Raw genomic sequence first — 14,685 nt, 5'->3', positions numbered from 1 at the left:
TCAAGATCATCTACCCTACAATTTCCGCCAATCATGAACGTACAGGAGGCACCGATCTTCCCCGTCCTGGAGGGTAAGGTCGCCATCGTGACTGGCGCCGCCCAAGGGATGGGTAAGGCCACCGCCTCGGTATTCGTGCGAGCCGGGGCGAAGGTAGTCATTGCGGACGTCAAGGCGGAAGAGGGCGCGCAGGTCGCAAAAGAGCTTTCTGAGCTCGGAGAGGTTCGCTTCGTGCAGACGGACATCTCCAAGTCTGAGGATGTGCAGAAGTTGGTAGCTGAAACCGTCAGCGCGTTCGGGAAGCTCGATGTGGCGATCAACAACGCCGCCATGACCCCTGACAAGACAGCTCTCCTCGAATTTGATGAGGATTACTGGGGTCGACTGATGGACGTGAATCTCACTGGGACCGCCCTCTGCTGCAAGTACCAGATGCAGCAGATGAAGAAGCAAGGCCATGGAGGTTCCATCGTTAACATTGCTTCTATCAATGCCTACTCCCCGCAGCCTAATATGCCTGCGTATACGGCAGCTAAGCATGCGCTGCTGGGGTTGACCAAGCACGCAGCGACGGAGGGTGGCCCCTCTGGAATCCGAGTCAACGCCATTGCCCCTGGGGCTATTTTTGTAAGTGTTGCTGTGCCAAAATGGGCTTGGGCTGTGACTAACGGTTCGCAGAGCGAGATGTCTGCCAAGGCGCTGGAGATTATGGGAACAACACATGATGAGTTTGCGCCCAAAGTGAGCAGTCTGAACCGGTTCGGACAGGCCCACGAGGTAGCACATGGGTCGTTGTGGCTGGCTTCCCCCGGTTCTTCATACGTAACGGGTGTCAGTCTGCCTATTGACGGCGGGTTTCTGTCTAAATGGTAGATTGAGTCAATCGGCTCACGCGGATGTTTTGGAATAGAATTAGCTTCACGGTTAGCAGCATGTTAGCTATTCGACACTGGGCCCCTTGTGGGTCGTAGTTAACCTGGCTTCAACCGCTCGCATGGCACCATGGCCTCGGGTTCCACTCCCATCAAAAGTTAAACCAATAACACCTTGGCGTGAAGTTTGCGACACGTTGATGTAGGAGCCACGCGTGACCTAATTAAAGGTAGTTGAGGACCCCAGCGAGCTCAGCAGCGAGGGCAGCATTCTCCTTGTCACACCATCTCCACCTGTAACGACTCGATTTCTGCATCACCATGGGCAGCATCGCACCCCGCATCTACGAGGGCAAACTTGCCATTGTAACCGGCTCAGCCCGAGGTTTGTTCACCATCCCCTGTTCGCAAGTCGTTCCCCTCACGCTGACCTTTCCTGCCCCAGGCATTGGGTCCGCCATCGCCCGTAATCTCGCCAGCAAGGGAAGCAATGTGGTGATCAACTACGCCACTGAAGCCTCGGACGCCCCTGCAGCGGCCCTAGCGGCAGAGCTAGAGCAGGCACATTCGATCCGTGCCCTTCCCCTGCGGGCAGACATCACATCGCGCAGCGAATGCGAGCGTCTTGTTTCCACAACCAAGGAGCACTTCCGCAAGCCCCATACCGACGCTTTTCAAATCGACATCATCATCCACAATGCGGCAATCGTTTACGTCGGTCCCGTTGAGACCGTCGACGAGAAAGAGTTCCAACGCATCTATGAAGTGAACGTTCTCGGCCCCATCTTGCTCACGGGCGCGTGCAAGCCCTACCTGCCGACGGATCGCTCCGGGCGTATTGTAATGCTGTCCAGTATCAACTCGAAGGTTGGCACGGCGTACACGACGCTCTATGCTGGAACCAAGGGGGCCGTGGAAGCCATGACGCGCGTCTGGTGCCGCGAGCTGGCTGAGCGAGCCACCGTCAATTCCATCAACCCAGGCCCCGTCATGACGGCTATGTATCTCAACGCGTCGGACGAAATCAAGCAGAGCTTGGCCTTGTGGAACCCCCTGACCCCACTTGTCCCGGTTCGCGAAACAGACAGCCCGGAAGTGAGGGCGCTTGGGGAGAAGTTTGGCGGCAGGGCCGCTTATGCAGAGGAAATTGCGGGTCTGGTGGCCACGATTTGTAACCCCGAGTTTGGCTGGTGTACAGGAAGTATCATTTCTGCAAATGGTGGGCTATCGTTTAGTGTCTGAGCTATTACGTGGGTTTTAAATATTCAAACTTCTATAATTTTCGTGCCAATATGTCCTTGTATTATGTGGGCCATCCAATTCCCGAAATGTATATCGGGGTGACTGAGCACACTCCACTAGCGACAATTCTGACTCGCCTTACTACAGACAACGCAGCTGACCGATTAACATGTCTCAAGGGGGCTCAACGAACAAGCGAACTTAAAAAAGATGATAGACCTGTAGTGGTTGTGTTGAAGTTGCATGATAAACGAAGCAAACCGTCTGTCCCCAGGCAATTGATTGCCAGGTGGCATTCTCATCCTTTCGCGCATTTTGACAACCTCGAAATATGTTCTCCCTGAACTAATTGTTGCTAATGAGTATGATGTGCCATCAAAATTTCTATTTCAAGATTATTGACAGTAACGGCGCCCAATCATTCTATCTGCACTTTAGCAGAAAATATATATCACAAATCCGGAAAAAACGAAGCTGACACCACAACGATGCCCATGTCTCAGGCCTCGAGTAATCTTCTCGCATTCATGTTTGTACTTTTGAATGTCAAAATCCTGTTTTTTTTTTTTTTTTTTTTGCTTTTTCCTTTACAATCCAATCAAAATACATCTCATCCATACGAAGCTGGCCTTGATAATGTGACATGTCAAGTACCGTGAAACAGCAAGGCAGTGATCGACAGACGAAGCAGTCCAATAAGAAGCGAGAGAGCACAATCTCGCAGTCAGATTACCTCTTGAATACTACAATAATGTCAAAAGTCCAGTGACTGTCGAACTATTGCCAAATTGGATTGAGCATGATGAGCCTTAGTTTAGGTAGGAACCTCGGGGTCTGTCGACTATGATATTCAATATGTTCCGTCATGCTAATTACAACTAGCAAACTATTTACACCACAGTTGACATGTTACAATCGACAGTCTCGCTGAGAGAACCAGAATCCATCAGATTTTGGTATAGACAAGCTTGAAGCAATCGTGTCGGCGCTGGCATACTCTGTACGGGGCTGCTGTTCGTTTCGGGCCTGACGAGGTCTCCTTTATCTGGCACATAGTGAGATGCGCATAAATCTCGCAAAAACTTTTTAGAACTTTGACATCGACTTATGCACAGAAGAAAGGAGTGGTGGGGCCAGAATTCCTTTGGGGTCTGGGGGAAACAGCTCCTGATATGCAAGCTGACCAGCCAAGAGATTCCTGAGCTTGAACCTTGCACGGTTTAGGCAAGGAAGAAAAACACCTCATGTTGTGTGTCTTAGCGCGACGGAATATGACCGAGAATAGGAGGGTCATAAGATTAACGTCAGATAGATTGGAAATCAAACTGATTCTATACGGGATAGATTCAGTATGTGAAGCCCTGTTGTCTACCGTGACGAGTCCCGGTGCACAACTGTTGGGAGTAAGAGGGTGTAGGATTGTAGTTTGTACTTGAAAGCAAGAGGAAATATATATACACGATGAATCTCAAATTGTTCTCTAATCAATCTAGTTGAACACAAAATAAATTATGATCCGAAGCTGGATCACTGACCATGTCGAGCTTCGATGAACAACACATTCGACCCCATCGTTTACTTCATTTTAGTTTTAGCACAAACGGAAATTGATTCTCAACGGTTATGCATGGAGCGTTATATATGTCCCGAGATGCAAGTTATCTGTAAAATGAGTTTCCGAGTTGCAGTAGCTGGCGTAGCGCTCTGCAAGTTGGAATATAACTCACAGCCCACCAGACCGAGACCGAATGTGTATATCAGGCTAGCTAGGTAATCATATTTGCGAACGGCATTGTATATGAATCCTACTACTTTTGGTCCTACTATTATACCAGACGGTTTATTATTTTCTAAAAATTATGCTGTGGCTATGAACTAATTTAGCTATAGATAAGATAGCGTCAACAATGATTATTTCATTTAAACTCCAGTGCGAGATGGTAGTTTACCCCCCACCCCCAGAAAGTGGTGTTTACCAACTTAAGACTTCCTTACTTTGCTAGGAGCGACTTCAAGACATCAGCAGGCGTCCTCTTTGGAGCAGAAAGCTCCAGGAACTCCTTGCTGCTTGTAGAAGCCGAGCACTTCCCTTCCCATGCTGTTTCGGGGGCCCACTTGATCGAGTATATGACGTTCTTGGATTGCTTGGTTGCCGCATATTGGTACTCATACAGCATGTCGATGAAAGAGACATCTTTGTAACTAACGTCTGTAACGGGAACACCAATGTGTTGCTCAATCATGTCGACGATCTGCTTTCCAGTGATATCTTCGGGTCCATTTAGAACGTATTTGGCCTTGTTGTGCACGGAAGTATCATCTTGAGCCAAGAGATGAGCTGCAAAGATACCAACCTCGTCAGGGTCGATGAGCCCGACGGGTGCATCCTCCGACAGCATCAGACGAAGGCGATCCTGCTCTCCAGTCTTGCGGTACTTCTTGATCAATTCCGCAGCAGACGCCATGATAAGCGGCGAGAAGATGTTTGGCTGAAGAGACGTCCATTGCAAGTTGTTGAATTCGGGCGAGTCGAGGAGAGCTTCAATGGCCCAGTGCTGCCGTGGGTAGTAGGCAGGGCAATCCGGGCGCACATTCGCAGCCGTCGTCGAGATCCGCACGACATACTTGACGCCAGCGTTGAGAGCATTGAGGTGGAAAGTCGACTCCTCGGCGAATTGGTTAGGCTCATTATGGGATGCAATGAACGCTCTGGCAACTTGGTGCTCGCGGAGCCAGTCGACGGTAATCTCCACCCAATTTTGCTCGATCACTTCAACTCCGGGTAGTTTGGCAAGCTCTTGTGCCACCGGACTAGTCGAGGAGCGAGTGAGAGCAATGATGCGGTATCCCGACAGAGTGCTGCTTGATTGAAGCAACTTTGGAAGCGTTTGAGTAACCGCTCGGCCGGTGTTACCGGTGGCACCGACGATCAGGATGGAAGAGGTCATGGTTCTGATTTTTGAGATATGTAGTTCAAGTGGCGGATGGTTTAGCTATAGGGGCATCTGTTAGATACTTATACCCGGCTACTACCTTTATTCGCCATGGATAATAATTAGTTAGTTGGTTAACTAGTTACCAAAAAAATGGATTAATAAGGAGGTCATGGCTCGTGAAATTCTATGGCAAAAACGGCCGGCCTCCCACTAAAGATACCAATGACGTTTACACATGGTTAGATCGTTTTCAATATTCTTTGCTGGTCATTATATGCTACGAAGACTCTACCATATTCTAACATTGAGTCTGCTCTCCAAATACCCTTGCGCAATTTTCTTGATTTGAAGCGCATGAAATCGTGCCCAGGGTTTTCTGTTAGCTTGCAAGTGGTGGGATGCCGGTGGGATGTCAAGGGACCGGTGGGATGTTGGTGGGATGCCGGTGGGATGTTGGTGGGATCCCGGTGGGATGTTGGTGGGATACCGGTGGGATGTCAATGGGATACCGGTGGGAGGGTAAAGAAGCCTCTTGACAGCCCGAACACTCCCGTAGGTTCAGCGAAGCCCACTCTTACAACCACTATACAATTGCATTTCTAGGCCACTCTTGTATAGCTGCTAGGCGGTATGCCAATGGAAAGTTTTGCCAGCGAGGTCGAGTCCGTCCAGGGACCTACTGGTACATCCACCTCCGACGCGTTTCGGTGTCAATTGCCTGGTTGCAACGCTAGATACCGGCACAAGGAGCATCTGAGCCGCCACGAGAGGTCGAAACACGTCGCGCAGCAGGCTTTTGTTTGCTCGGAATGTGGTCGCGAATTCCAACGAAGGTATCCACATGTTGATGATTTTTTACAGCACCGATCAACCCTAACGATAGAACATGAAAATTAGTGATACTCTTCGCCGTCACATACGAAAGCAGCACAAAACAACAGAGCTTCTGATTCCCACTCGCCGAGCCTGTGCGGGCTGCCATGCAGGCAAGACTCGATGTGAAGGGGGCGTGCCATGTGAGGAGTGCGTTCGTCGCAAGATTCAATGTTCTTCCCAGCGCCATGCTAGTATTGAAGAGGAGCAACAAACCCGATCATCAACCCCACCTTCACCATCTCTTGGTCATGTACAGTCACAGTCATATCACCGGGATAGGAGAAAGCAGTGGATTGATCGTTACTTTGAGACATTCCATCCGTGTTGGTCTCTAATCCACAGAGGCTCATTCAATATGCGCCACGAAACCCCGTTACTTCTACAATCAATGACAGTCATTGGCATGTGGACATCAAGGGGGCAGTCTGCACGGTCTGCAGCAGTGGAGCTCCATGAGAAACTTGACGTTGCTATTCGAGATCAAAGAGTATGTCAGGCCACCCTCGTAGGATGTATTCATTCACTAACGTGGAAACTTTAGGACAAATGGGATGCGGCCGAGGTAGAATCCGCGTGTAGCGCCTGCTTCTGGCCGATAGCCACATACCAGGCCATCTTACTTCATATTATCTTCTCTGTTATCATGAAGGCTGGCGGAGTTATTCCCCTAGACTTAAAGACACCTATCTCCGCTTCCGATCTAACATTACTCAAATCACTCGTTGCAAGCTGCCGAAGACTAGGAATGTTCTATTACCCGAACATGCTCGCCAGGTATACGGAAGCTGACCTGCCCTCGTTTGTTTGGGTGGGCATTGAGGAAGTGAAACGATTTAACATAGCTCTTTATAAGCTTTCTCAGAAATTGTGCAGCTCTACATCGGAGAACATGCCTCTGTTGCATGCAGATGAACTCCAATTTCCTTTGCCGATCAATGACCCTCTGTGGAATTCTGTCGAACAAGACGAATGGGAAGCTAATGCGGGAAAGGAGAATACAGTCTCCCTCAAAGATGATTGCCAGGCGATGTGGATTTCAAGATATGCTGATATGATACAGCCGTTGTTGTAGCAGGATTCATACTTTTAGCCCTCGCTGCCCGTTGGATTCCAGATCAGATGATACAATGTGATATACGATCGGCCCTGCATAGGACTGGCAAGCTTCAGGGCGGTAGCCTTTTGACGAAGTCTAATGTAGCACGTAGGGTGCCGCTGTCTTGACTCGACATCTTGTATCTTCCCTTCATTACCTCAACCAAGGATTGTCGACATGCTAGCCTAGAGAAAACAGGGACTGGTAACATGTCTCTCCCAGCATCTTGCCGGGAACCCAGAAGATACGAGTTCCTGTTCAATAGCTCCACGGCACATTCTCTTTCAATTTCCCGCCCTCTTCTACCAGACAGAGGCGCAGTGTCAATTATATCACTGTAGCTAACTTTCATACCCCATTGTAGGGTTTTGTGAGTCAAGGTGGCATAGTCAAGCCATATCGAGCCACACGCGTATACACAAGCAAAAAAATGCGCAGCTTATAGCCATGCTACACACGGAAAGCTGCCTCCAAAAAATATAGTATTGAGATTTATGGAGCTGAGTCTTCTACTCAACATGGTTGTTATCATCGTGCGGAAGTGCTTAAATTATAACATCCGAAATATCCTAGCACTCCCCCGTCTCTAAACGTCCGCTTTGCCTTCTCCCTCAATCACGTAGACGCCCGTCTCCACGCGTCTCCTTCTTTTAAACTCGTTAAAACAAGGGTGGCCGGTATTTCTGGAGAAGATACTTATATCTTCAATTCAAATATTATCATAGGACTGGTAATACTACTAGAATACTTGTAATATTTTCAGGAGACTAGTAAAATCCCCTAATAATCTCCAGCTTTGAAAAACTAGCTATTCTTAGTTATCTATCTAGGGATCCGATATGAGATTATTCTTTCTTCAATAGACTTAGAACTAAAAAAAATTACTCGCTGATTCGCCAGCGTCACATTTCCCTTTCTGGGGTGGCCGTAATTCCTGGCTAGTAAAGACAGAAAGCACCAGACTTCATCAAGTGAGTAATCTTCCTCAAGGTAGTTGTGTGGTCGCTTGGTGCACAATCCTTGGCCGTTGAGACGATTCCAGACCGCATTCTTTCCATCTGAAGTAGTAGGATATGATAAGATTCAAGTCTGTGGGCAACTCATCACATTAATTAAATGTTATTCTGTAGTCAGAGGACAAGACTAACCATGTGCAAGCCTCTAGCTGACTGATTATCACAGCTGCCAACTACCTAGCTTTCGTGTCTCGTGAGATGATCTAAAATATTGTCACCATTGTCATTTACAAAAGAATTCGATAACTTGAGATGAAGGCTTGATCGCTGTGACTCCAGAAAATCCACCATTGAAAGATAGGACAGCTGATCTATTAATTGATTAGGGTATCGCTTATCTTGACACATAAATTATATACATAGACAAAGTTGATCAACCCAGGTGCCTCCCATTAACGAATCATTTTAATAAAACACCCCTTAATCCTCCTACGTTCCACCCACCATTACCCTGAAACCCGACTCAAATACCCAAGTTTGAGCCTTGGTCGTATCACAGCAGCACTTCTGGGCGAACCTATTGCAGCCGTTGCCCGTCATATGAGAGGACTTGTTAGGATCGCAGTACTGCTCGCATTTGCCAGCCCAGAACTTGCTGCGCGAGCTAGGTTTGTGGCAAGTGCCAGATCGCGCGGCGAGGTTGCCGTCGAGGTTTGCTTCGGGGCTGGCGAGCACGCTGACGGCAGCGGTAAGGAGGACGATGAGGAAGTTGATCTTCATTGTGGGATGGAGTGGGGTGAAGAGGGAAGTGGATTATAGTTTGTGTTAGTTTAGGTCTTGAGTGCTTTGTGGCAGCTCAAAGGAGACGGTCTGTTCTGAGATTTTTGATGGGAAGGGACTGATGGATGGGTATATTATCCTTGCAGACGCCGGCTTTGCAGATCCCAGAATCTGCAGGCGAATGCCGTTAGAAGATTATTGTCTATGACGATGTCGCATTCGAGATCGGTCGCAGCGGGCCGTCCAACAAAGGTGTTGAAATCTAGCTGGATCTTGTCTGTCGGGATGGTATTGGTGGATCGGTCGGTCTTCCAACCGCGTATAGTGGACCCTGCTTCTCCATTCAGAATCTCGACGTGTTGCACTCGTACGGCAGGGGAGGGGGAGCTTCTGGATGAAACTGCATATACCCTTGTGCCGAGCCGCCACACCTCGATGATGATATTATTCTCCCGGCTGAGGTTTATTGTTATGCAGGTTGTGACGGTCGACCCGGGGGTTTCCAACCACCCCCTGGCGTCCACCGCCAGTCGCGCCGTTGACTCGGATGCCCTAACTTCCAGAACCACGGTCAAATCATCGGTGGAATAAGGCGCCCAGCAGGCGTCCGGCTCCTTAGCTAAGTTGCCCATGACGGTCAGAGGCGAGGCTCGTGGAGTGGTCTCATCGAATACATCCATCATGATCAGTTTCTTGTCGACCATTGCCTTGAATAAGCCCGTTAGAGTTTCGTGGGCAAAACCCGGCATCTTAACAGTTAAGACCCCAGTGAGAAAATCATAGGAGAGTTTGGCAGACATCAGGGGTCTATGATTATCGGACGAAATGGCCTCGAAGTCTTGTGCACTGACACACGCAAATTGCAGAACTTCACGGCCAGTGTTTAGGTTCTCTCGGAGGGAGGTAACGAAACTTCCATATCCATCATATTTCAGAAGATTGGCGTTGGCCTTGCAGGGAGTGACAAGTCTAGGCATGTTCGTTTCGTTCGAAGAGACTCTCGAGATGAAGTTACCATCATTTCCGCAGGGGCGGGGTGAGGTTTCCATGATTGGGAAGTCCATCGTGAGAAGGTGTACCTTCCCACTGTGATGATTGCTTAGATGGAGATGACACGTCTGAATGTGTTAAGTATTCAAAGCAATATTTACTGGCCACTCGGCGTCAAAACAAGCGACCATTGAATCCCGGGGAGTGATGAAGGAAAAACTGCATCCAGTGATTGGAAGTAATCGGGGGTTTTCTTTGAGGTAGGTAGGTAGGTAGCTTTGAGGTCCGAGAGCGCGTAATGTTGGTGTCACTAGTCACATGATGCTGATCATTCGTCTGATCATTCGTCGGAATACTATTCAATCTAAATAGCTTCATTCTTCTCAATTCATCCGAGCTCCTTGTCATCCATATCTTAGTTGCTCGTCCAACTCTCAACGATGATGAGTGCGATACTTGTATTATAATGCCGATACCATCCTCGAGGCCGCAATAATGAGTCCAATAGGTTCTAGACCCGTTTCAATGCTAAATTAAACTATAGTGGTTATAGTTCCATAGAATGCTGAGTCGCCAGGTGTGTAGAAGACCAAGAAAACGGACGCCACATTCAATGTTCATAGTGATCACTACATAAACACCAGTATCATATGATACCTATACCAAGCTGCGCGAAATTTGGCCAAGTCGAAGTTCAAACAGAGCCAATGGTTAATTTAGTAGAGGTGGAGACAATGTCTAATAAGAGACCATCTCCCCTACACTCAGCTGGCATCTTCCAGTCTTGTGGCTTGTATGTCGATCTGCGGCCTTGAAGCATGAATGAGACTAGCACAGGCCCTGACTACCCTCGACCAGGTAAAGCGTCGTTATGTCTTTGCGAGATCCCCACATAGACCCCGTGCCAAGCCAAACCACATGCCGCATTGTTCCGACGAGCGTTGAACGAAGGATTGGGGCCAGCAACGGTCTCTGATGATCCTCAGCTATCCTTTGCAGGACGGACAACAGTCAAGCTCCGACGCCCGTTCCCCAGGCATCCAATCGGATTCAACTGCCGGCATTGTGGCTTGGAAATCAGTCACTAGAGATCAATATGTCAGGGTAGTTGTATGATCCCGATTAAACGAGCAAAGTGACGACTGTCTTCTTGGACAAGACATCATTATGGTCTAAAAAATATCGGTCGAAGTGTAGAACAGGGCTGTTTCGATCCCCGCTGGATGGTGACCACATGTTGAATGCATATTCGCTCGCAGTGCCGTGTGACAAACGATACACTATGGATGCCATGTCTAGCCGGGGTATAGCACTCTCCCCCGTGCAGCACATTAAAGATTATGTACTACCTTATCGGTAAATGAGGCAAGGATCCTTTGGGTCATTGTATGTCTTCGAGCCTGGCCTGGTAACTGTTTACGAGGAACAACATGATACTAGTCCTGGACCCAAGGATAATGTTGGGGTTGAGCTTGTCGTCGACATACAGGGAGGTAAAGGAACATTCTTCGTTGCTCGAGCCTTTTCATGATCAGTTCAACACATGTATTCAATTCCTCCACAGGGTTTGTTCGACCTCGTCTTTGATTCCTACCAAGTCGCAAGCCCCACTTATGCCGCTAGCGTGCTTAGATGTTTGAGCGGTCATCGGACATAGCATGCCTAACTTTTCGAGACATTTTCTGGAGAACTCCGATCCTAGCCCCACAGTTTTTAGACCCCACATTCAGCTTTAGTGCACGTAGGCCCATGTCGTGTGTATCTTGGGGATCGTTGCAGCTGAAAGGTGGCTCCGAGGCCCGCAGACACCATACCCCGAAGGCTCTGGTAGAGCATCCCGAAAGGAACAGCTAATTGGAGGTGCTCGTTTGTCATACTGCAATCAAACGGGCATACAAGTCTAGGCTACCTAGTGCCAGGAGCTATAAGTATGGCTCTTGCACCTCTTCCCAAGCTGACTTCGAAACACACTCTCAGCTCCAACCTTTCTCTCATTTACTTCCTTCCGCTCCTTTGTTTGACTAGCCGATTGCAGCGTTGATCTGACACTCGCTCCCGCGGCAGGTGACTCGCCCTGATGCATCTCGCCCAACTTAGCGTTACGCTCTCATTGCTCCTGGTTTCAACCAGCGGGTTAGCAATCAGACAGCCTTCCCAGGATGTCTCATCTAGTACCCAAGGTTCTGGTTGGACAACCGCAACATGCGAACAGAGTAGCATCGCAAATGTCAATGATCTCTTTGTAGATCGATGGAACGCGGCCGGCGTTCCAGGAGCTTGGAATTCCATGATTACCGAGTGGAGGCGCAGTGGAAAGAACAGTAAACTCAGTTTTACGCAGTTCGCCAGCAACTATTTTGACGGCCCGGAGCAGTGGAACTGCGCGAATATCGGCAACGTTGATTGCTCAACCACAGTCCAGTGCCAGGATACGAATCGTCCAGCAGGGTAGGTTTCCGGTACTCGAGCGCCGTCTGTCTCTATTCCATTGGTGCTGACGGCAGAATATAGCTTCCTTCTCCTAAACGCTTTCTCTGGTATTCATCAGGTACACTCGTCCCCATGGCTCGACTCAAGTCCGAACCAGCAGATGCTGACCCAGATGATAATGACAGCTGCACGCTGAAACCTCTGGTGCACTTCAGACGGCCATGGCGGAAATTCAGAGCAAAATTGGTGACTTTACCGCCACCTTCGCTCCTCAGTCCGATGACTCCAAGACAATCCAGGCGATTATTGACGGTTTGAGCACAATCTTTGGGTTTGGAATCTCTGGAATTTTTGCAACGGGTATGTACTAGGGTCGATTGTCTTTCCCATTCATGCTTCTGGGTTCTCTTCTAACGGGATGCTAGTTGAGAAGGACGTCGCCAAGGCGGCCACAGGTCTCGGATCCAGCCGTAAAAGTAGCCAAAGTTCTAAGAGTGGAAAATCTGAAGCCGAACCCTCTGACAGAACCCCTGATGGAACCACTGGGGAGAGCTCCGATGCATCCACTAATCGTGACGATGAAGAGCGAGACCCTGACGAGATTCAGGAACTTGGTCCCGCAACCAAGAGATCAGCGCCCGCCCCTCGATGGAAGAGGGGTACTGGATTCAACGCGGAAGGGTTTGCACACGACATGGCGTTCCAGCTTGTCGGTCTCACGGGAGCTTGGGTCAAAGACAATGTCCCTCAGTAAGCGCCCAACGGGCATCCCCTGCCCCTTGGCTTCCTTTCCCAGGATTTGTCCTTGCTAATCGATTTCAGGGTTCATGACAAGCTCGAGGCGCAGAACTCTCTGAGCTCTGCTCTTGGTGATCTGTTCAAATCTTGGACGGACATGGAGGCCGGATATCTCGAAAACATCTTCTCTGGCGAGGAGTCGTCCCTGCAAAACCTTCAAGACCTCATTGGAGATGGCAAGATGAACTACATGCCCAGCACTCTCAACCAAAACGCAATGGCAAAAGAGGTCGTGTCAGTGCTCTACGGCCAGCTTATGCCTACTGCATGGAAGGCTGCCTCCAACGGCGCAGGAGCCCATCCGTTCGTCCTGTAAGAAATCCAAGCCCACCATTCGTGAAAGAACGTGATACTCATATGCTGTTCTCCCACAGGAAGACAGACATTAGCTGTGATGATCACTCGGCTGATTTCAAGCAACCCAATCAGTCTTCGTTGAATGATGGCTATGAAGGTCTGATGACCGATGAAGATTCCGCCCAGACACGTGTGTGCTGGAGAGACAACTGGGCTTTCCTGGTGAACGCCAACGAGTGGGACTTCTACAGACAGGTCCACTTTACGCCGCTTCCCGGCGCGGACAACTCCACGCTCTCCCAGAACTGGGGCGGCATCACGCTTGAAGACATTGTGTCCAGTGCCATCACGGGCTACGAGGGACGCGGTGGCGGTAAGAACGGCTACGACACGCCGGCTATGAACGAGATTCTGAAAAACTTCGGGAAGTCCCAATACGGGAAGACCGTCCGCTATCCCGGGTTCTTCAACATCCCCGTGTGCGAGAGCGTGGAACAGGCCAAGTCTGGGATTAGGTCCAACCACAAAGCAAACTCGCCTTACTGGCCTTGCGCTGAACCCCCGAACTACAACAGCAAGGGCACGACCATTGTATTCTACCCCCACCCTTTTTTTCACTAACATGGTGTAAAAGCTAATCACCGGTATAGCACGTGAACCACGGCTACATCAACATCAACGAGAAGCCCGTCTGCGACTCCTTCAGTAAGCCCACCTTTCCCCTCTCTCACAAGTTCAAACCAACCCACCTAACAATACAATCCTTAGCCATCTCCGACCCCGGCAACGGTGACACCCTCAGCGCCACCATCTACGCCGGCTTCGACGGCAGCAACACCGCCGAACCCACCGTCTCGCCCAAGTGCAAACTGAGCGCCTCCTGGCCCAAGTCGTACGGCGACATCTACTATGGTGAAGACAACTGTCTATATGACAGCGAGTCACAGCAGATTAAATACAAGGGCAACGCCCAGTGCTGTTCTGAGAGCGAGGGCCTTGAGGGGGTTTCGAACCCTTATGTTGCTGGGGCGGAGTGCCAGAGTTCTTAGATTCGTGAATTGAAGACGGAGGGGGGAGAACGGGGGTGGATGTCTTTGATGGGTGATCACGCATTCTTTTTCTTTTTTGCCTCTTTTTTTTATAGTGTGATGGGGTGATAGGTGTATATATAGAGATTTCAGTATATACTAACATTATTTATAAAGACCAATTGCGTTAATCTATTGCTTGTGTTGATTATATTCTAGTCTAGACACCACTTACTGTGTGAACATAACCCAATTGTCCATGGTTGTATCTAGAACTTCTTCAGACAGCGCCAGATGAGTCTGGCGTACCGGTGTGTGTTCAATGTCTGTCCTTCGTGACTAGAAACCAGCCTTGGGAAGCAACTAAGACACATAGCCCACAGT

The 14,685-nt window shown here is 49.3% G+C and overlaps 5 protein-coding genes across 5 annotated transcripts; 2 read left to right on the top strand and 3 right to left on the bottom strand.

The window, feature by feature from the left end:
- Positions 1-33: 33 nt before the first annotated feature.
- BDW47DRAFT_114719 (SDR family NAD(P)-dependent oxidoreductase) lies at positions 34-2,114 on the top strand (the record flags this gene model as incomplete). The annotated part of the gene is made up of 3 exons (XM_024814707.1): positions 34-627; positions 679-829; positions 1,252-2,114. The coding sequence occupies 3 exons, from the start codon at positions 34-36 to the stop codon at positions 2,112-2,114; spliced, it is 1,608 nt and encodes a 535-aa protein (XP_024676593.1).
- Positions 2,115-4,040: 1,926 nt separating this feature from the next.
- Positions 4,041-5,083, bottom strand: BDW47DRAFT_97436 (NmrA-like family protein). The gene has a single exon (XM_024820426.1). The coding sequence runs from the start codon at positions 5,060-5,062 to the stop codon at positions 4,106-4,108; it is 957 nt and encodes a 318-aa protein (XP_024676592.1). The 5' UTR covers positions 5,063-5,083; the 3' UTR covers positions 4,041-4,105.
- A 3,334-nt stretch (positions 5,084-8,417) lies between these two features.
- BDW47DRAFT_97434 (uncharacterized protein) lies at positions 8,418-8,926 on the bottom strand. The gene has a single exon (XM_024820425.1). The coding sequence runs from the start codon at positions 8,756-8,758 to the stop codon at positions 8,468-8,470; it is 291 nt and encodes a 96-aa protein (XP_024676591.1). The 5' UTR covers positions 8,759-8,926; the 3' UTR covers positions 8,418-8,467.
- Positions 8,893-9,735, bottom strand: BDW47DRAFT_121678 (uncharacterized protein; the record flags this gene model as incomplete). Its single annotated transcript, XM_024815674.1, has 1 exon — positions 8,893-9,735. The coding sequence occupies one exon, from the start codon at positions 9,733-9,735 to the stop codon at positions 8,893-8,895; it is 843 nt and encodes a 280-aa protein (XP_024676590.1).
- A 2,300-nt stretch (positions 9,736-12,035) lies between these two features.
- BDW47DRAFT_121677 (uncharacterized protein) lies at positions 12,036-14,322 on the top strand (the record flags this gene model as incomplete). Its single annotated transcript, XM_024815673.1, has 8 exons — positions 12,036-12,196; positions 12,260-12,296; positions 12,364-12,538; positions 12,604-12,928; positions 13,001-13,288; positions 13,351-13,864; positions 13,924-13,978; positions 14,042-14,322. The coding sequence occupies 8 exons, from the start codon at positions 12,036-12,038 to the stop codon at positions 14,320-14,322; spliced, it is 1,836 nt and encodes a 611-aa protein (XP_024676589.1).
- Between the last annotated feature and the right edge of the window lie 363 nt (positions 14,323-14,685).

This window comes from Aspergillus candidus (assembly GCF_002847045.1).
Source record: "Aspergillus candidus strain CBS 102.13 unplaced genomic scaffold BDW47scaffold_1, whole genome shotgun sequence".
In the NCBI taxonomy this organism is placed as follows: Eukaryota; Fungi; Ascomycota; class Eurotiomycetes; order Eurotiales; family Aspergillaceae; genus Aspergillus; species Aspergillus candidus.
The sequence above is the reverse complement of the archived record's forward strand: the minus strand, read 5'-3'. Positions and strand labels throughout refer to the sequence as shown.

Bases quoted from the DNA above. Each gene is read 5' to 3' on its own strand.
- BDW47DRAFT_97436 (XM_024820426.1), bottom strand. From the start codon at position 5,062: ATGACCTCTTCCATCCTGATCGTCGGTGCCACCGGTAACACCGGCCGA.
- BDW47DRAFT_97434 (XM_024820425.1), bottom strand. From the start codon at position 8,758: ATGAAGATCAACTTCCTCATCGTCCTCCTTACCGCTGCCGTCAGCGTG.